The sequence below is a fragment of the Pteropus vampyrus genome, unplaced genomic scaffold, assembly GCF_000151845.1.
Source record: "Pteropus vampyrus isolate Shadow unplaced genomic scaffold, Pvam_2.0 Scaffold47, whole genome shotgun sequence".
In the NCBI taxonomy this organism is placed as follows: domain Eukaryota; kingdom Metazoa; phylum Chordata; class Mammalia; order Chiroptera; family Pteropodidae; genus Pteropus; species Pteropus vampyrus.
In genome coordinates this window covers 7,299,955-7,327,904 of record NW_011888828.1, presented here as the reverse complement: position 1 = coordinate 7,327,904, position 27,950 = coordinate 7,299,955, and the positions used below count along the sequence as shown (strand labels likewise).

The window sequence follows — 27,950 nt, the reverse complement described above, 5'->3', positions numbered from 1 at the left end:
TGTATTTTAAATTCATACTATTAAATCCAAAGAATGAAATGTATGAATAGCGAGAAATGATTGGAGACTAGAAAAAAGACAGCCTAAAGACTGCATAATATATTTCCAACACTTCTCAGGGAAGTTCATGACCATCTGCCCCAAATGACATCTCCTCTTGATTGCTAAACTTGTCATTTTAAATTACTCTGCCAACAATCTAGTTCATACATCAGTTTTTTAATGATTTATGTCATCACGGAACACCCAGAGAGTCTGAAGAACTCTGGGCTGTGGTAGATTCTTAAATGGCCAGAGTGTTCCCCGCTCCCTAAAAACCCACTCCTTGGCAATGTGAGTTTGCTGCTCCTCCCTTTCAGAGGTGGAGTCGATTTTCTCACTCTTTGAATCTGGGCTGGAGTTGGAGGTTGCTTTGGTCAACAGAAGGTAGTGGAAGTGACGCTGGGCCATTTCCGAGCCTAGCCTTCGGAGGTCTTGCACACTTCTGCTCTCTCCTTGGAACCCTGCCCAGCTGCCATGTGAATGACCCTGGGCCAGCCCATTGAAGGATGAGAGACCCTGGGAAGCAGAGAGAAGCCATCCCAGCTGAGGTCGTCCTAGACTAGCCAGCCCCCAGCCAACCTGGCAACGGACTGCAGATGGATGAGTCAGCCCAGGAGAGGCCAGAAGAAGCACCCTATTGAGCCATGCCCAGATTGCCAAGCCACAAAGTCGTAAACTAAGAAAATGGTTATTGTTTTGAGCTGCTAAATTGTGGAACAGTTTGTTACTTAACTGTGGGAGACCCGAGTTCCTAGATTTGGCCCTACAAACTGAGGTCCTGGAACATAAGACATGAGACAACACCAAGGTAACTCGAAACCTTCGAGGCTTCCTTTAAACAGCCTGCTTACTTTCCACAGACCTCCACTCTCTATTCCATCTTCTTTCTTAAGCATTACGGAGGTGGTTGTGAATTCGCAAATCTTTTTTAAGTGAAGTAATATCACAACCTTTGAAAACATGACTTCTAGAATGTAATAGTTTTCTTATAACCCATCATGGAATGCATTGTGGATGATACAATGATAAAGGTGTTATAAAAGAAACATTATCTCCCCGCATAGCAACTTGAAACAGTTGGAGCAGCAAGACTAACAAAGAAATAGAACGTACCAGCAATAATAGAAGTACCAGCCTGGGTGATAAAGACTCTAAGTATCACTGGAATTCATGATGGGGGCGAGCAGCAAAGACCAAAAAAAAAGGAAGAGGTTTTACTAAAGAACTGGGAACTATTCTTGGAAGAATGGCTAGCCTTTGCATAGGCCAGGCAGTAGAGGGAGGCTAACACAGGAATGGGGCCAACGTTGCTAGAAATTCTCTACAAAGATACAGGACCACTGTGGGTCAGAGGTGCATTGAAATAGTTATTTTAGCTTTAATGACATTATTAACTATTTTTTAGAAAAAATCTTCCCCCCATTTTATCTAACGGGAAGATGATACATGAAACTCCACAGTTCAACCAGACCCCTGGAACAGCATGAGTAAAGGCAGAAAATGGAAATGAGAGGCGTCTATCTATAAGCTGGTGAAGACCGCGAACATTTTTCTTGAGAGGAGTGGGAATACGGTTACTCAGCAGAAAAGAGCCAGGTGGCCATAGCCTGATACCAGAGGTATTAGCAGAGTCCTTCAGAATGTGCAGGAGGGCCTGGGGATGGACACGGTGACGGGGAGGGACCTGGGGGGGAAGGTGTAGGTGCGAGGTGATTGCGGGAAGGGCTGCACGGGAAGGGAGGAACTGTAGATCTATTTTGAAGACAAAATATTTAACCAGATTAGTGACTGAATTAACATGCATTAGAAATGATGCCATGGTTCAAAGCCAAGGAAAACAAACAGTGAGGCAGACGAGGTCAAAAACCAGTTCGCTCAGCTGAGAAAAAAAATTAGGTAATAGCTAATTAAGTGGTCAAGAGCCAAGGCTTTGCAGTTGGGCTGAGCTGAATCTTTGCTCCGTTCCTTGTAGCTGAAGCCTTTTAGCCCCAGCTTCCTCATCTATAAAATAGGTTCAATATTATTAACCCCATAGGGCCATTGAGAGGGTTAAGTGAGAAAATTACATGAAGTTTTGGCAAAGTGCCTGGCTCACTGTAAACACAATTGATTAGTAATAATGCTTATAATAATAATAGTGGAGGAAGTAACAATAGTAACAACAGTAATAAGTAGAAGAAAGTGTACTTCTGAGGGAGAGAAGAAAATGAGCTGATTTCGGTTTTGCAGAAACATAGCTTTTGAAAAATTTTCCCAGGGGTTGATGGAGGTAAAAATTATTTGGGGGGCAATTCTAGAAGTGGACACGCTTTATCCAGCACAGCGAGAAAAGAAAGATCTGGAGTCTGGTCACGGCCCTTTTACAGGATTTATGCTGAGTCGTGGTTTCCTCATCTAATGCTTGTTATCGGACGATGGATTTGGAAATAACACTGTACACTAAAAAGCTCTTTGGAAACATAAGTTGTCCTTATTGTTACTGCTCTATTTGCACTAAATAATTCCCGAAAAGCTTACAAGTATTATTGCAACTTCCAATGGCATCTAACACACAACACGCAGAGAAAGGTGCCCGTGCTGGAGATGTGCTAACTCTACAACATCGAAGGACAGAGAATGGAGCCGAGTTCCGGTTCGGCTGCTTCCTTACTTTGTGATTTGGGTATAGGCAGCTTGGGGGTGGGGGCAGTAGGGAATACCAGAGCCAGGTCCCCTGAATCAGAATCCTGGTTCCGCCAGTTATTAGCTATGTAAACTTGGGCGAGTCTCTTAACTTTTCTGTTTCTTAGTTTTCATCTGTAAAATGGGAATAGTATCTTGCTATAAGGTTGTTATGAAGTTCAAATGCATTAAATGGCACAGAGTAAGTGCAATATAAGTAACTGTTAAGGAAAAATAATAAACAATGAGTCAATGTCACAAAGTCTCTGGTGGAAGTTCGGCACATGTGTGTAAGTCCAGGTCCCATTTTCTTATAATGTCACCTGCTCCTTTCTGTCACTCAAATCAGTCCTCGTTTCATGGAGTAGCAAGTCGCTGAAAAACGGGAAAGAGTCACACTCTCCCTCTCCTTGGAATCACCACCAGGCTCAATAAAATCCAGGATTTCAAGAGTGTTCAGGCTGCCTGCATGTATAAGACGCCTAAATGCAGCGTGACACCAGGTCACGTGATCAGCGGCAGCAAGGCAGGTTTAAAAAGGAAGGCCAAACTGGAGATGTGAAGGAAGGTCATCGGGGAAGACACCTAAGCACGGGGAGTGGGAGAAGCCGCTGGCCATTGGCACTGACGTCTTAGGGACCACACGGCACAAGGATGGCTCGTTTGTTGAGAAGTTTTACAGAAAGCCAGGCGGAGCCACCAGGCGATAAGGAAGACCCGGGTTCCTGGGCATCTCCCGTTCTTCCTCCTCCAGCAACACAAACAAAAGTAGCACAGCATCGGGAGCTGCCGTGCACGAGCTAACCGTGCTGTCACCACAGATGCATAAAATTGTTTGAAATGGATGGAAATGCAGAACAAAGGCCTATGGGACATAAACCCATTCACCGACCCCTCTTCATTTATACAAGAAAACCTTTGCTATTTTATGGCTGAGCTCCTAATAAATTAAAAACGATTCGGCTTCTATCCATCTGTGAGTTGCTGCTTTAAAAAGTCCATCTCTCCTGGTTAAAATTATTTTGGCCTCAGTTTTATGAAAGTAATAGAATGTGGGAGAAAGTATAAATTTCCTTTTGCCAGTTTCCAAATTAAAAATAGTTGAAATGACTTGTATCTTTTATTTTCGAAAACCAGGGACAAAAAGATATTCCCAGCCAACAACTGAGGTGCCAAGTTTCTGTCAACCGCTTGGTTGTAATTTGGAGAGCTAGAATTAAATTATATATCTTGAAAAGTGTAGTTTTCAGAAAGAGAATTGACGCAAGGCCACTGCAGGCAACTTTGAATCAGGCTTCGAGTGAGGATACGCCCAGCTCCTCGATGTTCTACATGAGTCTTGAGACTTTCTAGTTCTAACTAGAGAATGTTTAGATGCTTCTTTTCATTCTCCTGTCATGAGGCCCCGTGAGGGAAAAACATGGGGCTCAGTGAGCATGACTCACTCGGGCCTCTCATTCACGTCAACCTGGACCTCTGGTGAATGCCTCGGAGGTCCCCCATTCATGGTCTAGGATAGAAAGCAGGGAAGAGAGCTGTACTGAAAAAAACTGTACCAGGTACCAAGTTTATAGCCCCCATCAGTGGTCTTCGGTCTTGGCTGCATTTGAGAATCATCTGAGGATTTTAAAGAAAATACCAATGACTAGGCCCTATCCTAGACCAATTAAATCATAATTTCTGGGACTGGGGCCGGACCCTGGCATTAACACGCACCCCTCCACAAGTAAGTTTAATATGCAGCCTGTTAGAACTGTTTCTAGATACAAGATAATGGAGAGAAGGCACAGAAGCAGCAGTCTCTTAAGCACTGTAAGGTCACCTCGGCCCTGCACACCCCTGGTCATGGGACACCTGAGTCACTTGCTCTGACATACGACAATCTGCACATGTGTTCTGGCTCCCAAAAAAGATCTATGTGAATACGTAGGGCTGTAGTCCTCAAAGGCCTGCCTTCTCAGCCAAAACCTTGAGCAAAGTTTATGAAAGTATTTTCCTTTGGCCCAGGAGGCCAGCAGCAGGTGCTGCCCCCTCTCTTCTCGGAATCGATCGTGGGGCTGAGCCTGAGAAGCCTCGGCTCCAGGGGGCAACATGACTCTTGAAGGACCAAGGAATGTTAAGTGTGGGCTCGGGCAGAAGAGCCGATGGTTCGGAGAAGGGGTCTGATTTCACACACACTGGGAAATGTCCAAACCAGGGTGGGGGTGGGAGAAGGATTCAGAGTCCATTTAAATAGCATATTCCACGGCGACTTTTAATTCCACTGGGTTCCCTTTAGTCATCTTTCTGCTCAGTTTAGATGAAGGAGCAAGAAAGACCCCTCTTAATAACCCAGCAAGAAAGAATCAAGTGTTTTCCATCTCTCTTTTGGAAACAAGTAGGTATGTACACGCCTGAATTTGTCACTGTCCCCCAGTTCTGCAGACAGCGATGTGGCTGGCACAGAGACTCGCAGACTCGGTGCCCACAAACAGCTGCACCCTGCAGCCCAGCAGGTGCACGCACAGAGCCCAGCTCAAAAATTCGTCGCAAGAACAATGGCGCCGTTATGACGCCGAGGGACAAGGCCCGATGCTCACCACTACTGCGCTACATTTGATGAAGGAAAGAGCTAGAAACTCTGCCGCAGCTCTCTGGGATTTGGCCTTTTGGTCTGGGATCACAGCCACAGACACAGCCAGGCACAGCACCACAGTGACAGCCGCTATCAATTATAGGGCCCAACCAACCAAAGAGTTAGTGGAATTTAAAAACAAAATCCCTCCAGAAAATATATTTCTTTCTTTTTAACGTATTTTCTCCTCCCATGGGCTGCACTGCCACAGTCACCAAGTTTACATTTACATCCAAATACGCACACACACACAAAATTACCGATGCATCTCACTCCCCGGTGACTTTATAACAGGTTGCTAGGTAACAGAGCACACAAGTCAGGTTTCAGGACCTCTAGTAAGCCACCATAAAATAACTGCATGGGCCTTTTGCATAAATAGTGTGCATTTGTTATCTGTTTTCTTCTGCCAATTGATCAGTTGGTAAATACTGCGACTGCCAAACTGTAAACAAGTCTCCATCAATAGCTAACCGAGAAAACAGATCACAACATAAGGCTTTGGTGCAGAGTCTCACCCCAACCTACCAACATGCTTCTCTGCTGGTGTCCCTCCTGCTTGCAATTCTGGCTCTCAGCAGCCGCAGCCTTAAGTTAAGCTCCCTGAGACTGAGGCTGGAGTTAGCTACAGCTGGATGTGGGGCACCCAGAGCTGAGCCGAGCAGGAGTGGTGTCTCACACATCAAGTGTTTTATCCAGTCCTTCCTTCACCCCCTCTCGCCTTCCTGCAGGCTTGAAAACTTCCTGGACTTGTGGAGGGAAGGGAGTAATCCCTTAGTGAGGTTACAGCCCCCACTTCGTTTCCCCATTTGTTAAGTAAGGAACAGTCTCCCTTTCTAAGCTCTGTTAAGTGAAGGTGGCATTCGCATTCCATTTCTTGGGAACACACTTGAAGAGCCCCCCAAAAGGAGTCCCTTTTGCTATATTGGCAGAAGAAACCATCAAGGGAGATTCTCAAGGGTCAGCAGCAACAGGGACACTAGAAGCCTGCGCTTTCCCCATTTTCAAGAATGTTTCCATATAAAAGTTGACATGTCTAAAAGCCCATTTCCCCTGAGGGGAGAGGGAGAAGGCCAGAAGGAGAGAGGGAACCGTGCTCTTCTGAGCCAGAGTCGGATGCAGTTTAGTTCTTGGGCCTTGAGCCTTCCCAGGGCGGGACCTCCTGGCAGCGCAGGGTGGGCCGCCTCCCCTAACAGTCTGCTCTCTGTTCCCGCTCTGCTCAGTTCTGTGACGCCTCATTTCCATCCCTTACCTTTTCTCATTTCTTCCAACTAGTGTCATGCACTCCCGAGGGGCAAAGATCTGGGGTGACGGGGACGTTGCGAGAAACCTGACTGAAGTGTCACTGAGCACAGGGTCTTCAGGGTGACGCTCAACCTCTAATTCACCTGGCAATGACATTTAGTGAAGTGCGACTCACAGTCCATTTAAAGGAAGGCGGTGACCAATTATTCTCCATTTAAAAGGGTATTGTCAATCTCCAAAGAGCTGAAATGGCATTTGGAAACCATCATGGGGACTGCCGTCTTCACTGCAAGACAGAACCAATTCTCAGCCAACCTTTCCCCACCCTCCACGTCGCTTTTAAAATGTAAAATCATACGTTTAAAAACGTAATAAGTAGCAGCACAATCCCAGGACACGTTTCATCATTCCAAAAGAGAGTCAGGAGAAACAGCCTCCCTCCATGGCTCTATGTCCTCTTTTCAACTCGACGACTTAATCAAAGAAATTGAAAAAAAAAAGACAAAAACTGAAAGAAACATCCCATGTCATTTGATGGCGAAAGTGATATCAATGAATAAGAATTAATTTTTACAACTTGTACCTTATCTTCTTTCCAAATGGCATTGGGGAAGTTGCAAAGGAATTTTTAAAATAAATGCCAATTCCACTGTACACGGGGTACCTAGAGTAGTCACGCTCGTGGAGATAGAAAGCCGAAGAGTGGTTGCCACGAGCTGGGGGAGGGCAAGTGGGGAGTTATCATCTAACAGGTATAAGGTTTAGGTTCGGGAAGATGAAGACACTGCAGAGACGGAGGGTGGTGACGTTTCTGCAACAATGTGAATGTACTTAAGGCCAAAGAACAGTACTAAAAAACGGTTAATTTCATGTTGGGTATATTTTACCACAATGAACACTTTTCCACTGGAAGAAAAATTTTAAGATAATCTTTATCATTTGCTCAAATTTTAAAAGTCTCTAATTCCTAATGGTTGTCTCTGTATACATGTCCTTTAAAAAGCTTTCAAATTAAAACAAATAAAGAATTCGAATAATGCAACATGAGAGGTTCCATACAAGCACTTTAAAGAACCCCATGCAGAGACGAGGGAAATAGGGACCAAGGTCACACAAAGAACTGCCACCAACCTGGCTCACCATGTGACCTTTCCCCCACAACAAGAACCCATAAAGGAGAAAAACCAGAAGGAAATCAACAATCTCTATTGTTTCTAGATCCAAACCACAGCAATACCTACTCCCAAAGGACTGCAAAAAAAGGAGAACATTTGTGAAGGTGCAGACTATTAGAATTTAAAGGGACTTTGAAATCACCTGGTCCTGCCAGTTCATTTCACAGATGAGGATACTGGTAGAGAGGGAGAGAGAGAGAGAGAGAGAGAGAGAGAGAGACAGAGAAAGAGAGGATACAACCCTAGTCAAGTACCTGACAGCTTCATGAGAAAATCAGACGCCATCTTAACAGAGATGTCCTGGCTGAACAATGCTGACGCACTGTTGGCCACATACTCGGACGGGTCTTTCAGCTTTGTGTGGTTGGCCGGCCTGTCGGCAGCATTCAGGGTAAAGGAGGCTGGCAGGCCGTTATCTTCCTTGGGTTCCTCCTTCACCAGCAAAGGCGAGACGCCAGCCCCACCCTGGCTAGTCCTCTCTGGAGTGTTGGCCGTCATCATGGTCCCCACTAGCTCTGTCCCTCCTCCTTCCCTTTGCTGCCCCAGGCAGGCACTGTCACTGAGGTGGGGAGATCCCTTGACATCTGGGTCTGGGATCTCCTCCTTCACCTTGGCTTCTGTCCTCAGGAAGTGCTGATGGCAGCGCATGTGGAGTTTCAGGCTGAAGTGGCGTGAGGAAGTGAAAGGGCATAGCTGGCACTGGAAGGTCTCTCCCCGGTCCTGGTGCTGGTGAACCTGACGAGGAAGCAAGAAGAGTGAGCTGTCCACCGTGCGCCGCACGCCTTGCCGCACAGACGCAGGTCATCGGCAATGTCCTCAGCGCACAGGGGGCTGGCCCGGGAACAAAATAACCAGAGGAGCATTTCATCCCTGGGCTCCAGCTAATGGGGCTGTCCCTAAACACAGAGCGGGTCCGTTATCAGAGCCAGGCTCACAACCGAGGATGCCGTCTGCCTGCGGAGGCCGTTCGCGGGGGAATCCTCTCAACGGTCTAGTCATCTGATCCTAGTCGATGTCTTCAGAAAAAAATTAGTATAAACCCAAGAGAATATCGACTTACATAATTACTAATTAGGGGTCAAAAGAGGTAACCTGTCAAGTAACTCCTCTCATAATGATAACGCTTTGCACGTACCCAGTTATTGCCAGCCGGAGAATTAGTTATGTTTTGCAAACATAGTTTCAGTTTTCAAAATGCTTCTCTAGCATTTTAATGAAGAATATGAAAAATAATGCATTTCGACCGTATTCCCATTTCACAGGCAGGGAAATCGAGACTCTGGAGTGAGTGGCTTGAGCAAAATTACATTAGAAGAAAGTAGAGTGGGGAAAAACCCCGGTCGGATCCCCACCGAGGGTTCTCAGTGAGAGGAAACCAGCGCTTTCAAACGTGGGGATACCACGCTCAGATTCTGATGTCTGGAAAGAAAGAACGCAGACTTTTCAATCCAGTTCCGGTCCTGCATGCACGCATATACCTGTAAAACTTGAGAGAAACTTTTTTTCTTCCTGTCATTACCAAATTTAGTGCTTGAAAAAGTGAGGAAATCATTGCATGGGCCCAAGCCAAGGCTTCGAGCTGGCAGGTGCTCACGAGCTCGTAACTTCCCCTTTCATCTCTGCCAATGAACTTCAGCGCTGACCTGCTGCACCCTGCTATTTCAGGACTGGCCCTCCCTTGAGTAGAAACTGCCAATTGTGTAGACTTGGGCCAAACAATTTGGGGAGTTGTATGATCTAGAGAAACGAGTCAGTGATTGGAATTTAAAACCAAAATGACACTGACGTTTCATCTTTCGGTGGTGATCTGAGTGAGATTTGAACCCGCATCTAAGGAAGGTTAAAGGCTAGTTTGTTAATCCACTACACCACCTGGCCCATCTGTATAGACTTCCTTTCCAAGACAGCAAGTTTTACTACAGCTGTTTATGCATTCTGAATGCAATCCAAAAGTATTATTCACCAGCCAAAGCATACTTTTAAATAATGTTAAGTGACCAACAAAAGCAAAGAAATTAAACATTAATGGTGAGATCCTGTCGCTACAGCACCCCACTGTGGCTTTTTGAAAAAAACAAGAGAAGAGATTCTGGGTCTCCCCAAAGCATGAAAGCATGAATTTCTCAACAGAAATCACCATATAAACTTAAATTCGGTTGCAGCAAAGCCTTGCTCATTAAAGCCCTTCTCTGCCAGGTCCAGAGGGGCTGGGGATGAGGGGGTGGGGCGCACGCTGTCGCTGGCTGTGAACACTGCCCCTCTCTGCTCTTTCACAAGCCAGGGAGTTCACTTCGGAGCTGACTGGTTCATTTGCTTTCTCACAGAATTGCGAAGATTTCCCCACCACGTCTTCCACCCAATTCACGCAGAGGCAGGCACTTCGGTGAGGCCTCAGGTCACAGCCCCAGGAGACTGTGACAGGTGCTGCCCAAGGCATGCCCTGGAACCAGGTGGTAAAGGTCACGAGGCAGAAAGCTTCCACAGTCCCTGGGAGCAGTGTGGGGGACAGATTCCGTGGCAGAAGTGTCCTTCCATCTACTGACCCAGGAGAGGAGAGGAGCTAATCCAAGAACAGAAGCTCCGGAAGCAGCTTCTGGAAGAAGGGAAAACACAGAGCGCGAGCCCAATTTCTAAAGTCAAAAGTGGTCCTGCATGGAAAAGAGTCCACACATGTGGCTTCTTTTCCACCACGTCCTGGCCTTGCTGCATGTAGTTCTGGAGAAATTAGTGACCGTTTAAAGGAAAAACAGTGGATGTGATGTTGCCTTTCCCACTATAATTTTATTTGAGCTACATCTTCCCCAAGGGGCTATCTACAGCACTTGGCCTTAGGGGGAAGCATGAGCTCCATGCTCCAGCTAGTTTCTCCCCTTCTCTCCTGACCGAAAAGCACTTTCTCTTACAATTTTTATTCTCTTTAGCCTTTATTCTCTTTAACATGGGCTTTAAGATCCCTTAGTCTGCTAATGACCAAACAGACAAACAAACAAAAACGCTCATCTACAGCACGTCACTCTTTCCAGGCCATGTAGAGATGTCCTTATCGACTGGTCATTTCGTACCAGGAGCACGTCGCCCACTTTAAAAGGTGGGGAGTAAGGCGCTGTAGCATCATCATTAGGTACCTCTCCTGCAGTGGAGTGAACGTGAGGGAAGCCTTGGGAAACACCTACTCCACCCCGCCCCGTCCCAGGGGGCCTGGCCAGGCAGGGAAGGGGCTTACCCTAGAGTCACAGCGCCTGAGAAGGCAGGCGACAGATGACTGGAACTCGCGCCCTGACACGTGTCCCCTGTCTCGCTATTACTCACCAGCGCTCTGTCTTAGCCGTCCTCCTCGCCTTTTCTGTTCAATTCTAGCTCGTGAATTTCGCGTTGAATTCATGTCAGCTCACTCATCCAGGAAAGTTGTAAAAGACTTAATGGAAATCTAAGATAACCCTGAGGAAGCTGGAGGCATTTACATCTCCTTCCGCAGCTGCTCATAAAAACATTTGCACAATATGTCGGGGAGGAAAGGCAGGCTTCGAAAAGCATTCGGGGCCTAGCGCCCAGGAGGAACACTGTTGATACTCTATTTGTTGAACAAATAGAGTAGAATCCCACTTTTTTCTTAAATATTAATCAATATAATCAATATAGAAGGATATATACTAGAATGGTACTAACAGTTATTTCTGTGTGATGAGATTGAGGGTCAATTTTTTTAATGCTTTTTGTTCAAGAGTTTTTCTAAATTCTCAACACTAAAGACATGTCTCAAAAAGAGAAAAGCAATAAAATGTATTTTAGAGTAATGTCACTAATTTATTTCTGAATGTAAACAGTAATATATATTCAGATGGCTTTTGGGTAATAATTACTATATTAGCTACACTTACTGAGTGTTTCTCCACGCTGGACACTCTGTTAAGTGGCTTATGTCTATTATCTCATTTAACTCTCATAAACAACGCATGAGATAGATCACATGATCATTATCTCCACAGAGAGAAATGGAAACTTGGAGAGGTTAAATGATTGGCCCAAAGTCTCACAGCCACTGAAAGTCATGGAACTGAGATTCTAACTAAGGCTCTTCTGACCACACAGTTTGAGATCTTCATCTATAGGCTATGCTGCCCCCACTTCTTAGGCAGAATTCATTTTAGAAAATCTCTCCATAGTTGTCGTCTCCGGTGAACCCAGTAGAAGACATCTATTCCTAAGACCACAGCCATTATATTTCTATACAGGCTATACTTGCAAAACTTAGCACAATTAAAGTACGTCTAATAAAAGTAAAACCACAAATTCTGTAAAGAATTTTAAAAGGCCCATAAGGGAGGTGTAGAGCAGAGAAAAGAAACACTACACCATTTGATAAAATTAAACTTGCATGAGCCCTTCTCACACTTCCCTTATCAAAAGCTCCAGTCGTAGCTCAACAGGTTAGGACACAATGAGTTTGAATAAAGTAGTAATTTCACACAACTGCTTTATCGTACTGGTTATTGATTTGTTCTGAAAGCATTCTAAGACCTCGTGACCCGCAAAGCCCTTGCAGTTCTCATCTGTAACACTGTCATGGCCGACCGTCTGTATCATCAAGGCACCCAACTCATCTCCCTGTAGTTTCAGGGTCAGTAGTTCCTGCTCTTGAAAACCCAGCTTTTTTTCCGTGGGTTTATAAATAGGTTGTTTTAAGTGACCCTGAGCTGAAACCAAGCTTACAAGGTGTCAGGCGAGATGCAAGTTTCCTGCTCACTGAAGCTTTAAATTTGCCAGACCTGATCTCTGAACACGGCGTAGGACATAGTAATGCAAACAAATTTTAGTTTTCAAGGCGTTTCTTTTGAAGCCTCATCCTGCTAATGAAATCCACTTTGCAGGTGTAAAATATGAGATTTCACTTTGGGAAGAGGTGATAGAGGATGAGGAGGGTTAAAGTAAAAACTAAGTAGGCTCGCTGAAATTCAACCAACCAAAACTCCTAGTTAAATGGATTCTGAAGATAAAGGGCATGATACTCCCAAGAGAAAAAGGCAAATTATAGAAAACAAATTATATCATGGATTTATTTATTTTTTTTTACTCTTCTATGCCATTTCCTAAAGTCAGTAGACAGATGTTCCTTCTGATCACATTTATTTTAGGGCTACTATTATGAACAGTGAGTACTGATCTAGTCAGAAGGATTAGACTATAAGATTTAGAAAAAAGCAAATATCTTAATTATGTCTATGTACCATACTTCTTATGGCAGGAAAGTAAAAACTTCATAAACAATGTCAACAGCCAAACCATACTAAAAATATCAGTGAAAACAATTGTTGTTATTACCTAGGTTCAATGAGAGTTATTAAAATTAAACAACTATTCTGTCAGATACTTTGCTAATATTATCTCCTTAAATATTAATAACAGCTCTTCCAAACATCATTGTTCCCATTTAACAGATGAGAAGATTAAGAGTCTCAAGGCTCATTTGGTCAAGGCCACTTAGCTAGTAAATTGCACAGTAAGATTTAAATGAGGATCTATCAAATTCAAAAGCCCATGCTCTTTTGATCTTTTGAGTCTCCTCCTTGAATTTCAGACAAAACTCTTAGTATTAATGAGGTCAGCTAAAAAAATTCTAGACTACTAAGTTTTCCTCCTTCTCACAAAATAGTGACACCTAGACTTTACTCAGTGCTCTATGTATTTATATTACAGGAGCAAGCCCTCCACTGTTTGCAGTAAGACCCTGAAAACAATGTCCTTAGATGTTTAGTAAGTGTGATCCTGGGAATGATGATAGCTCAAACACTGACCACCTCAGGGAGGACTCAGTCCTGTCAGGTATGGCCTCGAGCCTCCCATGGGACTAAAGCTGACACCCAGGTGTCTTTCAGCGTCCTCACACTTCCCATAAGGTGTCTCTGGGTGTTTCTCTGGGTGTTCCTCTGGGTTTGTAAGCAGCAGAAGGCGGCAGTGTCTCTAGGAAGACGAGCAGGTCCAGCGGCCCTTCCTGTACTTTCTCTGCTTCTGTGAGCTCCCCAGAAATGCATCGCCATGCAAGGCCAGGTCGGGCTGCCACTTCCCAAAGGATGGCTCTACACAACATATATTATTCAAATACTGACTCTTCTCTCTGCCTTTAGGCTCTTGGCTGTAAACTGAATGTGAAGCCTTTTACATGAAGGCCCTTTTCAAGGGGCGTCATCTGGGTTGCGTTCTACTCTGTGACCTTGAGCACTGTCACCCGTGGAGTCCACCAATGGCCCCTCACTTGCCTAGCAGCCTCCAGACTATGCACAAGAGCCTTGGCTGTGCCAGCCTCATCGGGAGGCCTGCCCGCAACTGGCTTACCTTCATGTGGGATTTGAGATTGTCCTTGCGAGCACACCGGAATGGACAGAGCGGACACTGATGACTTTTTAAACCTGTGTGAATCACCATGTGCCGCTTCCAGTAACTCTTCCTTTTTATAACCAGACCACATATTGGACACTGGAAAGGCTTTCCGCTTTCCTCTTCTGAGGCTTGGAAGAAGGAGAAAGAAAGGAAGATTAAGGAAAACAAAAGGCACATTGTATCTAGCACTAATTCACATGCATTGCTATATAAAGAACATTAAAAATGATTTGATATTTTTTTCTTGGCAATCTTAAGACTTTATCCATGAGGAAATTTTATTACTGCTTTTCTTCAGGTAAAAACCCACGTTCATCTCATGAGTTCCATCTGGGTTCCATTTTTCAAACTCCGATCCTCCTGCCTTGTGAAAATCTGACTTCCGAAGGCCATCCCACACGTAGGAAGACATCTGCAAGGCGGCTTCGCCTGGCCTGTCCTTGCTCAGCTGAGAAGCCTCAATTCAAAGGCTTTGTTTCCTGAAGGAAACTGCCAGACTTGAGTCCATCCATGAATTCCTGAACTTAGAAAACGGCGAGAAATAAAGAAATCAAACGGGACAGAGAATAACGCACTGCAGCCCACTGAAAACCAAACAGCCGTCATAAACCTCACAGACCAAACTCTAGCGGAGACAAATTTTAGGGTCCCTGCTTCTGACTTGTTTAGTTATGGCCTGAGCAGATACTGCTGCCAATTTAGCTCTCAAGGGGTCTTAAGGTCAGGGTTTTTCACCCTCTTATGTCCCTCTGGTCGCCACTAACGAGATGTGCTGCCTTCCTCTGCACTGTGACTGGGCCTCACTGCTGACTTTGAAAAGAACTACAGCCACACATGCTTCAATTTTTCAGGAAAGGAAACAAACCAACTACCTCTTCCAAGGAAAGCTAAGCTCACGCTCTCTTCCACCATTCTCATAGGAGAGGGTCTCTGCTGTGATGCCGTGTTCCTATACCTCGGGTCTGTCAATTTATATTGATCAGTACCACACTAGCCTCTGCAATTTGGGAATATAGAAAATAAAAGCAGGTAGAGCTAAGGTCTCAAACTTCCTCTTCTTAATCCTGAGAGATCAGAAATATTTCTGAACTGGTAAATAAATTGTAACACACTCATAAAATGTATGAAGCTATCTTTAAAAATGAGCTACATCTATAGATGCTGATATAGAAACATGCCCAAGATATTAAAGAGTTAGTAGATAAAGCAAGGCATGAAACTATATGTCTAGGGTGATTCTATTTTTATTTTCTAGAAAATGAGAATCAATTGCTACTGAAACCATTAGGTGAAAGGTTGACAGGGAACTTTATAAAGGATGGATCAAGCTGACAACACATAAAACCATTGATTAATCTTAACAGCACTAAAAAGGGGACAGACATTGTGTGCCTTCTTATAAACCACCTATGAAATATTCTTACAAAAAAATTAATCAGGCCTCTCACTAGCAGTTTACTGAAAATACAGGTGATTAAAACAACATGTTAAACACATAAAGGGGATGAAACGGCCAAATTCAGAACATGGGAACATCTGCAGGACAAATGACCCAGTTTCTTCAACAAGGAAAAGGCATTTTAAAAAGAGCAGGGCTTATAGATGAAAAGAGACATTAAAAAAAAATGCAAAATGTAAAGCTTTATTTTGATCTTGATGATAAAATTATAAAATAAAAACTCTTGAGATTAATTAAGGAATACTACTAGACCGACGATAGCCTGGGTGTTACATAATATCCTGTAACAATTGTTGATCCTGTCAGATGTGATAATAGTTATTGTGACTGTTTTTTAAAGTCTTTTTGTATCGGAAATACAAGTGGAAATATTTACTAGCAAATGGATAAGAAATCTGAGATTTGCTTTAAAACACTTGAGCAAAAAAAAAAAAAGAGGGAGTAGGAAGAATGGGATGAATACATGAAACAAAAAACGATTCCCTTTTATTTGTATGAAAATAGTCTGGAAGCTCATCCGAGATGCCATTAAACAGTTAACTTTGAGAGGCTGTGGATTAAAAGAGAGGGGTCAGGGAGGGAAACTTTGATTTTCATTTTATATTCTTTTGTATTATTCAGATTTTCTAATGTACATATTACTTTTACCATTTTAAAAGGAAATATTCCCAAGTATTACCTTTAAAATGATTTTATTATTTATTCATTGAGTCTCCACATGCAAAGAACCACTTAAAATGGATGGAACCTGAAGGGTTCTGGAACAAAGTTAGAGCATTCCAAAAATGTCATTTTACTCCTACAGGTATAAGCAATGTTTGTTAGCTTAACCAGTAACTTGAAAAAGAATCACCTGTCTAAAAATATACCCTGCAAGTCTGAAAATTCTACTCGTGACGTTTTCCATCACAAGTATTTCCTCTTCCGACTAGGGGAGGGGGTGGGGATGGAGAGTTTCCTTCTACTCCAGGAAAAGCACACTTTGTGGAGGTCTATAAAAAACCTTTTTTATTAACCCACGGGAGCTTTCCTGCTGTCTGTTTTTGTTGATTGCCTCTGCTGCCCTGGAGTCCTGTCCCTAATTGGGCCTCTCATTTTCTGTCCTTCATTGTCCATTCTTCCACCCTGATATCCTGATCACAAAGACTACATGTTGAACAACAGACTAAAGCGTAAGGACTGAATCGGGCCTCTAGCTGAGATTAGTATCATAATCTAGAGGGAGGAAAAATGATAATGATGTCTATTTGGGGTTGTAAGAACATCAAAGTAGTAAGAAAGAGATACACAAACAGGCTGTCACCAATCCCAGTCTTCAGGAAGTATTTCTCACTCTCTACACCCTGAACTGCCTAATTTTACAGAGTTGTCTGAGAGAGGAAAGAAAACTGAGATGCCTCCACTGACCTGAGATTTCAAGGCACATCATAGGAAGGCAATAAAAAGGTATGAAGTGACAAAAGGAACACTCTGGTTTCCCCAGACACCTTGATTTGCCTAATGGGACCAATATGCAGCCTATTTACTCTGACGCTCCCCACCCTCATCCTCATCACCTATTCCAAATTACAAATGTATCAGAGAGCACACTACATTAAGCCCTGCATGTTAGTATGTCATATAAATCTATTTTATTTCGGAGTTACGCTTCTTTAGTTTTAATCAATACCAAAATACACGTGAATCATGTACAAATTAGGGTGTCCTTGGATTGACTGAAAAAAAAATTAGAATACTCATAACAAAAAGAACCTGACTGCAAGGTGTGTGGTCAAACAGCTATGCTACTGTAACCGAAATGTGTAGCCGATCATGGCAGGAAAGGAAGAAAACAAGCCAAATGGTAAAAATAACCAGAATACAATGATCCATTTTCAAAGTAATCTCTCGGGCAACATTTGCATTTTTATTTATTCAAGAAAAAAAATATTTCACAGTTTAGGAGGATGCCCTCATGTTTAGAGAAGGGAGGAAGTAAGGATGTATTCTATTTGCTATGCCACACCGTTTAAGGAACTGATGACTATAAATTTCACTCAAATTTAGAGCCTAAGGAAATATGACCACTTCCTCAGAATAATCTACACATTCCTGAGGCAAAAGGATTGAAATGTTCATGATTTTACCTAGTTTCCAACTGTCTGATAAACAACTCCCCCCAAATATATCACTAATTATTGTCAGTGCAAACAAAACTAAATCCCACCGAATGCTAACAGACCCAGTGGGATGGATAGCTGCTAATTTGTTACTTTGGAGGAAACATGTTCTTTTTGTAGGTAATAATATTATTGGAATAAAAGAGATAATAAATGTATGTGAAATGTCTGTCACGCAGTAAATGGTAGCAGCTGTAATAGTAATAGTAGTGATTATAAACTCTTGTCACACCCTCCAAAGCAGAAAACTCACCATCACAGCAGATGTAAATTTAAACAACTGGTATCATATAATAAATACATAGCTCAAGGCCTGGCTCAACATGGTAGTTTATCACTGGAGCCAGTAGTAAATAAAAGAGCGAGAGTCCACTGCGCTGCTCAGGTAGGGTCTGCTCGGCCTAGACAGAATTCTGATGGCCAAATTCGGCTCAGCAGGAAAAGACAGAGGTGGAGAAAATAGAAGGGAAGAAGGAGAGGGTGGGCGGTGAATTGGCTGGGGCAAAGCTGGAAGTCCTTACCTTTGTCTGTGCCTGCAGTACCTAAAACAGTGCTGGTACCACAATAATGGTGTGATAGATGGTAATGAGATCGAGTGGAGAGGGCTGGGTGGAGAGGATGACAAAGTGAGACGAACGCTGGACACGGCAGTAAAGGATGCAGGAAGCTGCCAGCAAGTCACAGTGGAAGTAGTGTCAGCCCAAGAGTTAGGCTTTCACACAGCAGCCAATGCGCCTCTTCCACGAATGGTGCATAAACAGAGAGATGTTCGTGGACTTACACCTCACCTATTTCCAAAATGAACCTGGAGCAACTTATATTAAAAATGCATACACTGTGACTACATCATTAATAAAGCACCATGATGTGTGTTTCAACTATTTACAACGGACAAGATCTGCCCAAGACAGAGAAGATCTTGGGGGAGGTTTGATTGCGAATTTCAAGAAGGGACACATTTAATTTAAACTGAAAAAATATTTCTTGAGTTGATAGACAAGTTAAAGGGTAAGCATAAAGTAAAAGTAAAAGCATTTTTAAGCGAGAAGGAATCTTGGCGATAATTCCCAACCAGCTCAGTTTACAGATGAGGATACTGAAGCCAGGTGTTAACGCTTTGAAGTCCCTCTGCTAGTGCGTGGCAGGGTAAGGATGAGAGACCATCATCCCCTCACTTCTGGTTTGGTGCTCTACCCTACTGTCTGTCTATAAACTCATAAACAGAACATCACCGGGCTAAGGAAGAAAAGTCACGAAGGGTTTTATTAACTTACTAGCTTTAACTCAAGGAGAGTATTTTTAAAACAAATGTAATTATTTCATAGGCTCTGAAATCAAACGTTCCCTTGGCAGATCCTATGGGACAACTGGCAGAAGACCTAGATAATTTGCAAGCGGGTAGTGTTTTCACACAGACCTGACCGAGATGCCCGGTGACCCTGGCTGTGTGTAATCCATGCATCGTCACCATCTCCAATCTAGACCTGCCCACCCGGGACTGCATACCTGTGTGGGAGGACCCATCCTCCTTCCTAACAATATACACGGATTTAATATCTTTTAATGGAATTTATTGGGCATGTGCTACTTTACAATGCTATTTTAGGGAAACAAAAAACTATGTTAGCAAGAGATATCGCTGGATTGTTATCGGTATTGATGTTGTTGATGCATATTTTAACAACCGGTAAATATTCAATAAAACTAAGAGAAGTCTGATATCTACAGGCAGTCTAAATTGAAATCACTGGGGAAATATAACTGAGATTGGCAACAGATAGTTCTGAATCTTGATTAAAAAGTGAATTTTCTTAGCAAGTTCCTTTGCGCGATCACCCCCAGATTGCAGCTAGAATAACTGCAGACCTAACGGAAGAGTATCTAGGGAGGTCCCCTCACTTTTCGAACTTTCTGTGCTTTTGCAATAATGTTAATAACATCAGATAACTATGACAGGAAACAGAGCCAGACACCCCTATGTCTTGAACCAAGAAATATTCTTAGCTCTCAGGTGTATGAGACTCGCCTGCTTTTAAGCATATTTAAATTTTATTCAGGAAAGTAAGAAGTTCTGGAGACCCTCTCTCTGAAACTCTCCTGCTACTTAGGAGCCTGGCATCCCGAGAATCTTGTTGGCCTTCCACAAGAAACTCTGTCTTTAAAATAAAAACCATTTATTTTATTGTGAGCTGCAAGAGAACAGACGCTTCAAAGAGAATTGAGTCAATGCGTGACATTTATCTTTATAGCAAATGGTCATAATCTTCTCTCTATTGTGTCCCCTTTCAGAGGAGCCGTATAGCATGTGTTGGGGTGCAGGGTCACGTGAAAGAAACCTCCTCCTCAAGTGTCACGTCTCTCTTGCAGGGGGAAAGGCTATCGAGTAGTGGTCTCTTTAAGGAATTAAATACACGATGACCTGGAGACAACTGAATCCTGTTCAAAAAAGAGGAATAAGGCCAGACCTAAAAGACACTTTTTTTTTCCCCATGATTTGGACTTCCCTTGACCTAAAGAAGGTCAAGGAAATGTTGAAGTCTAAATTTCTCAATACATTCGCTTTTCTAGCACATACCTCTTTGTAACTCTAGAATCAACTTTATATGCCCTTTCAGCAACATTTTGAAAAATAGCTTGAACACGTACGCCCTGCTCGAAATCAGAATAGTGTGTAGTTTATTTTTGTGGATTTTTTTTTTTGGTTATTATTTGTCTGCTTAGGTCATTAAGCAACAGAAACCCTTTCTTTGCTGTGAGAAACTAGTCCAGCTATCTATTTTGAATTAAACTAAGGTAAAAAAATAATAATAACGAGAAATGTTTAGAAATGTGGGTGACAGCTGTCACCACATTCTCATAAATGCCTTTTAGGTAAAGCCCAGTGGCATCTGAACCCAGCCCCCAGGGTGCCCTGTAACCAACATGTAGTGTGTAAAGGGAGGGGAGGGAGCAGGTGAGAAGACACACCTTCCCTTCCACGCCTCAGATTCAAAAACCAGGGATCCAAGTCACAGCCACCAAACTGTCTCCCCACGACGGAAAGGTAAACAGCGAAACTGGATGCTCTGTCAACCCTTCTGAACCCACGACCTAGTCGGGATGTGGGAAGTGACAATATCCACTTTAACTGAGAAGTGCACAGAGACACCTCCTTCCCTATTTCCAATCTGTGCAGTGAGAAACGGAATCGAATTTAGGACGTGTCCCTATGGAACATTTTTCGAGTGACCATTTCAAGAGCCCTCATGTTTGTCTTTGCAGAGATCTTTCCTCTTGCATAAGTTTTACAAAATAAACTATTTTTAAATACAATTACTCCATCAGTGGAGCTGCTTCACCAAGTCTCGGATTGAAAACCAGAAGCACAGGTCCCAGTCAACAGCAGGGGGTTACGGGGCCCCCATCCGAGAAGTTCCTTTCTCTCTTCTTCCAATTTGAACACTTTAAGCATTCACTGATTAAAATATTAAGCATTTCGGCAATAGAATAAATTTAGTAAAAAGAAAAGAAAGAATGGTTTCTTATAGATCTCCATATTAAATCCGGCACAGAAGCTTGATGAGATATTGGAATGAATTCAGTGCATTTAAACCAAAAAAGAAATACATCTTCTCCCTCGGGTACATACTCTACGACAAACCAGGCAAAAGAAGTCTACACTACACTGGAAGTGCACGACCTCTTTCTCTTCTTTACATTCATTTAGTCACTTGAGTGAAAAAATTATACTTCACATCTAATGCAGGTTATACCTGAGACCCTTTAAGATGACAAAGCTGCTAGTTTGCCCTCAGGAGGTACAGTTTCATCAATTACCTTTTTCCAATTCTTCAGCCAACTGAAGCTTATTATTAATTTTGTGTAAGCTTTTTAAAGTAACTAATGTGCAGGTGAATTTACAGTGTAAACGCCATGAACACATTTATTCAATCACTAGATGCGGAGAATATTTATAAAACTACATTTTACATATAGCCATACCTCTCTTTCTGCTTCTATTCTAAATGAAATGTCTACAAATCAGGAATGATTTATTCCATTGCAAGATTACCCAGCTCTCTCTGCTCTTCGCTTTGTTTCCAAATTTCAGCCATTTCTCTGCTTCACCAGATGGCAGGTGAGAAGTGAGGAGAAATGAAATTCAGAAATGATAAACATTTCAGGATTTTATTGACACTCCAGAAACTAGAGCGAACGGTTCGGATCACTTAGAGTTATGAAAGTTCCAGAGATCCATTTTCTAGTTCTATTCTGCTGTTTACACAAGTTTTAAAGTAATTATAATTAGTGTATATAGCTCATTCAGCAATTTAAATGGAAATTTGTCATAAATACATCAAATTGATGGTAGCAGCGATCGTTCAAGTCAATTATTTGCCATTCTAAGCACTCTTCATCAATGCGGCTGCAAATAATCAAAGTTGGCTAGACACACACAACGGTAGTGTTTATACTGACGAAGACACACATAGCCTACTTCCTGTTCCAGTCTGGCAGGATATCCTTGAGAGACATCTGAAACTCCATACATCCACGTCCAGGACCATATATTTATCACACGCATAATTTAAAAACAAACCAGTCCAAGAAATGATGTTTCCACTTTGAGAACTCAAGTGACTAAATTTCTCCCTCAGACGAGTAACTGTGAATGTCAAGGCTCCGTAAGACAGCGACTTCTCCTTTGGTAAAACTGTCCCCACCAGGAAAACTTATGATTCAAATTTTCCACATGCACATTCCTTCAGCATCTGATTGGCTACGAATAAAATAAAGCATTTGTAGGAAATGCTCTGATTATGTCTGAATGACAATATTCTTTGGAGTTTTCACATGACAAGAAATTATAAAAGAATAGGATAAGTGAAAAAGGCTTAAATTTTCACCAAAAAAAAGTCATAAAACTGCTAACATAAAAGTATATAGTGTGATAAATTAGGGCAGAGTAGTTACTGATTATACAAAAGTCCATTTGTGATGGAGGCAGCAGGAGGGTGCACTCTCCCTTGTCCTCTGTTTCAAAAGCAGTGGGCTTTTTTCCCCACTCTGTTCAGGGATGCCATGCACTCCATGACAAAGATGCTTTGATCTTCCCCCATTAAATATATCTTGTATGGACCTAGCCTGAACCTGCTCAGAAAAAAAAATCATTTATATGAAAGGGAGGAGAGTACTGTATATCTCTAAGATTATTCATTACCTTTCAGAAATGAAGCTATTTGTGAAGTCTTTGTGTAATACGCACATAAAAGACCACCACACTGCTTATTTAAAGTATTTTGTTGTGCTCCTGCTTTTTCATTGCTGCCTCGGATCAGACGGGGAACCCCACCGAATAAGGCAAAACTAAAATGGGAAGACATCGCAATTTACAGTCAAAAAGACTTGCACGACGATTGAAATAAAAGATTCCATACCTGTGTTCGAGGGTTTAGAAACTCTTCCCTTGGGAACTGGGAGCAACAATAATTCCAAGGATTGTGGCGGTGGTGGCGGAGGTGGCGGAGGTGGCGGTGGAGGTGGCGGGGTCACTTTTTCTTGCTTCTTCTCTGAAGGCGGTGGCGGTAAAGGATCCTCAGGCACCAGTGATGATTTCTCAGCCAGGAGGCTCCCAGCAGCCCTTGCAGCTACCTCTTTCAGAAGGGCCGCCGAGGAGGTCATGGAAGCCAGGGAAAGGAAAGAGCTGGCCGGAGGTGGGTGTTCCTGGCCAGGAGTCAAGCTTCTCTCGCTGACTTTCTTGGATAAAGCTGCCAAAGTGGAACTAGCAGACTGGGAGCTAAAAGGGGAGGGAAAGGACTCGAATCGCATGGTCTCCTCAGTCCTGGTGAGAGATTTGTCCTGCAGGACGGCATTGGCTGCAGCTTTCAGTTTTAGGATGGCTGAATCCGGGGACAAGCCGCAGGTGGTGGTTGAGTTTGGCAACCACTTACCTTGATTCCATATAAAACGGTTACTTGGAGTGTATTGGTCATTCTGTTCCTGCTTCTCAGCCAACTTCCTGGCAAGCACACTGAGCTGCTGGGCATGGTGGGACGGTGGGGAAAAGGAGAGGTTCGAGCCAAGGTTTACCGGGGACTCCACCCTGCCATTGGCCGTGGCTGCGGTGTCGAGTTTGAGAGACCCAGCCTCCAGCAGCCGCCTCAAGTTGCTGCTCAGGGGTTTAGTGGAGCCTGGGGAGTCATCTTCGCACAAAGAGGACACGCCGGGAGAGAGGTGATCTTGACACTGCAGAGAGTCTCGCAGGACCTCGCCGTCAAGTGCCACCAGCTCCAACGTGTGACTGCTGGGAGTGGCACTTCCCAAGGAGGTGTCCGGGGAAGTGGACTGCTCCTGGATTCGGTCCTCCAGAGACAACTTATAGTTCTCCTGGACTTCTCCATAGGATGCTTCCGACGGGGTCTCTGAAGAGTTCCCATACCAGTGCTCTCCTTCACTGAGATCGCCCTCCGCCTCTTCCTGCCTACTAACATCTGGGGGGAATTAAGAAGATCAGGTTTACTCCCAGAGTGAGCAACGAGCAAGTCTGAAGACATTCAAATGGAGTCGCTGACATGCTTCCTCTTCCCTTCCACCCAAAAACCACATGAAAGGCAGCAACAACCGGCCTACAGTCTCAGGTGCTGAGTCAGACAGGCTTGGCCTAAGCCGGAGAGGAGGTAAAATGCTAAGTAGGCAAAGGTAAAAACACACCCACTTGTGACATGTGTTAACCTTTCTAATAATTATTCCAGAAATGTTGGAAAGGAAAAGGAAGAAAGAGAAAACGGATCTGCTAAAGAAGAAACTGGATGAAGAAACTGCAATTTTCAATGACTGGGGGAAATGGAAAGAAGCTTGTACCCTTGTAAAAAACCAGCATGAGATCTTTAGTGCCCAGTCGGAATTAGAGAGGCAGCTGGCAGAGTGGGAAAGCGTTGGCTACGAGGCACAAGACAGTACGAAGCTGCTTCCCCACTTTCTTACTCTATGGCCTCATGCAAGTCACTTAGCTGAGATAAGATGCAATTAATTTTTTTTTTAACATGTAACAAAAAATGTAAACAAAAACTATCATACATTGTATATTATAACAACTATAACACCCAGTTATTGTGAAGCTTAAATCATAATACACATGACCACGTTTTGAAACAGTCAAGTACTATATAAAAATCGGATCTTGTTAGCAAACAACATTAACATTACTGATTTCTTAGAGTCACAGTATCTCCCATGTTATGCGTGCTACTTGTTTGAGAGTCCTCGATTCCAATCACCAACATGCCTATAACCTCATGCAAGGCAGTGATTACTAATTCCTTCACTCCACTAAGAGTGCCCTTTAATTATTTTCTATCCATTAATTTATCCATCTACCACTACCACTCTCACGGCCCCTCAAGCATCAGTCAGTTGAGACTCCTTGCCATTCCAGGAGCACTCGTGAGCTCTGTCACTTTCCTCAAAACGTTCCTTCTATCTGGAATGTCTTCCCTGGAAAATGTGACTGTCCAAATTCTGCTCATCCTTCAACACCCAGCTCAAAGGTTTCCTTCCTCATGATTCTCCCCAGAACTCTCAGTGAGAATTAACCTCTCTTTCTCATTTATTCACTCAATTATTCAACAAATAACTATGGCTACCTGTTGCATGCATTGAATAAAACAGAGGTCCTGCCTTCTCAGAGCTTACATTTCAGTGGGAAAAGACAGATGTTAAACGAAGTTAATAAATTAGTAAATCATAGAGTAAATCAGAGGCTGATCAGTGCTATGGAAAAAGATACAGAGCAGGACAAGGATTGGGGGTAACGGGCAGGAGGCGAGCTGCAATTCTAAATAGGGTGGTCAGGGTGAGGCTTCACCTTCAGGAAAAGACTTGAAAGATGTGAGGGGTTGTTCATGCAGCATCTCTAGAAGAGTTCCATGCAGAGGGAGTCCCTGTAAAGGCCCTCTTGTGGGAACCTGCCTGGGAAGGAAACCAGTGTGGGGGAGTGGAGTGAGGGAGAGAGAGAGAGGAAATGAGCTGTGAAGGAGCCGGCCTGTGCATATCAGCAGGACACTGTACACTACTGAAAAGTCTTTGGCTTCTAGTGAAATTAGGCTCCTCCGGAGAGTTTGGGGCAGGACAGTCGTATGATGTGACTTTCAAAGGACTGTTCTGGCTGCTGCGCGGAAAAGAGAATTCAGGTACAAGGGTGGGAGCAGGTAGACCAGATCAAGGTGAGTGCAGGGGGTGAGAAGCAGCCACATTCCATGCATATTCTGAATGCAGAGCCAACATTCACATGTTTGTTTATATTGATTTTATTTATTTACTTATTATTCTACATTATCTGTCTGCTATTGGCTTATCTTCTGAAAGGTAAGTTGAGGTGTTCCCTGAAGGCAGGGGTTTTATTATCTATGAACCCCACACTGTGCCCAGCAAAACACCTGGTCACTAGCAAAGTTCAGTGAATGTTTAAGGATTGAGCCAAAATCCCCCATTGTGCCAAGGGTTGCTATATAATATGCTGCCTTTTCAGAATAGAAATAGCTAGAACTAGTAATACATGCACTACAAGCTAATATATTGATCTTCCCATGCTATTTAGAGAAGAAATGTCACAAATGACAAATTCTCTTTCACTAAGCTGAAATTCTGCAGCTCCTTCCTGTGAGTCTTTATTATCAAGAAAATGTAAAATATCAAATGGAATTTGCTGGGAAAAAGCAGATGAAATTGAATTTTCTCTTTTAAAAACAGTCTGGTTCCTTGCGATTTGCCACGTTTCCTTCTTCCCACTTGATTTCAACATTTTTCATCTTTCTGAAATCAGCGGGATCCTGAACTACTCATCTGCCCAATGGCTTCTCCTAGAGAGCTTTCTACCAAACACCAAGCAGTCGACACCAGTTTCAACAGCTGGGCTGCGTTTATGTTCCTTTGGCAAACCACCTTTCTTGATTTCAGATTAAATATCTCATCCTTCAGGATAATCACATGGGACTGATTTAAAACTCACTACAGTGAGAATTAGTTGAATATTTCCTTGAAGAATCTCTTCTTTGATCTGTATTGATACTCGCTAAATGAACTAACATAGGAAAATAGGAAAACAAATGATTCGAAAGTAAATACTGTTAGATTATATTTTTGTCAAACTAGAGTAGCTCTAGAACTCCAAGACTGGTCTAGTACCTTGCTATAAGGGTCAATTAACAAAGAATATATAAAATCAGGGTTTTGATAACCACAAAAAGATTACAACCACATGTCCAGGCCCATCACTTTACTGAGACTATTAATATTCTAAAAGTTATCTGGTTGGTTCAAAGATATACTGCTACCTAGTGCTAATGCCGGAACCAAGAGCCTAAATCCTTCAGCACTTGGCCCAGTGCTTCTCTGCAAAGCCCCAGTGCACAGTCTGCCAGATGCACTTAAAATGGCAACTTCTAGCGAGTACTGTCAGAGCAGCTACCCTCTACCCTCACACATCCATCCTTCCACCCTCTAGAGACAGAAATCAGCAAGGAGATTCTCTTAGATGAGGTCAGTGTTCACTCTTCGTCTTGAGATAAACCATTAAGAGGTAAAAAATACCCATTATTCCTATACCCTAACCTCCCCATTCCCTCTTTGCCTCTCCTTTGTTGCACTTGGTCAAAAATGGATTCAAATGCCTAAAGAATTCAGCACATCTACTGGTAAAGCCCCAAAGGCAACGCTTGATTTCTGACCCCTTCCACAGACACCCTCGGAAGCAGGACTATTCCCCCTTCCGATGTGCTGAAGCGAGTAAGCATGTCAAATATTAAAGAAGTTGTCAACTCAGGCTCCAATCCTATCAAGCACCGATAGGAGATCCAAACATTCTTGAAAGATATGTGATATCTGCATTTAAAGCAACTTCCCCAACCTTGCCAAAACATAAGCCCCAAACCAGCAAACAAAGCATTTCTTAAACGGACCGGTTTATGTCCTCTGAAATACCTGGATATTTCTCAACCATACACATTCCTCTGTTCTTTGCAGACGCGAACACAGAGATACGCTCTCTTCTGGACTGCAAGAAAACTTGGATATGAAGAATATTTTTAAACTCATAATACTCTATTAATCTCTTTTCTGAAGATGCTGCAACTGAAATTGAGGTTATTCAAGTAATAAACCACCAAATAATTGTAATGCATGGCCTAGAAAGAGCCGGGCCAGAAACCTGAGGAGAAACAGATCTGAAATTATTCTGGCATCAC

At 43.1% G+C, this 27,950-nt stretch overlaps 1 protein-coding gene across 1 annotated transcript in view; it reads right to left on the bottom strand.

Moving 5' to 3' along the window:
• ZNF827 (zinc finger protein 827) overlaps positions 1-24,283 on the bottom strand; it is a 120,205-nt gene extending 95,922 nt beyond the window's left edge. The window contains 4 exon segments of the mRNA XM_023530238.1: positions 7,992-8,472; positions 14,068-14,240; positions 23,148-24,207; positions 24,209-24,283. Coding sequence (XP_023386006.1) covers positions 7,992-8,472; positions 14,068-14,240; positions 23,148-24,207; positions 24,209-24,283 — 1,789 coding nt within the window.
• Between the last annotated feature and the right edge of the window lie 3,667 nt (positions 24,284-27,950).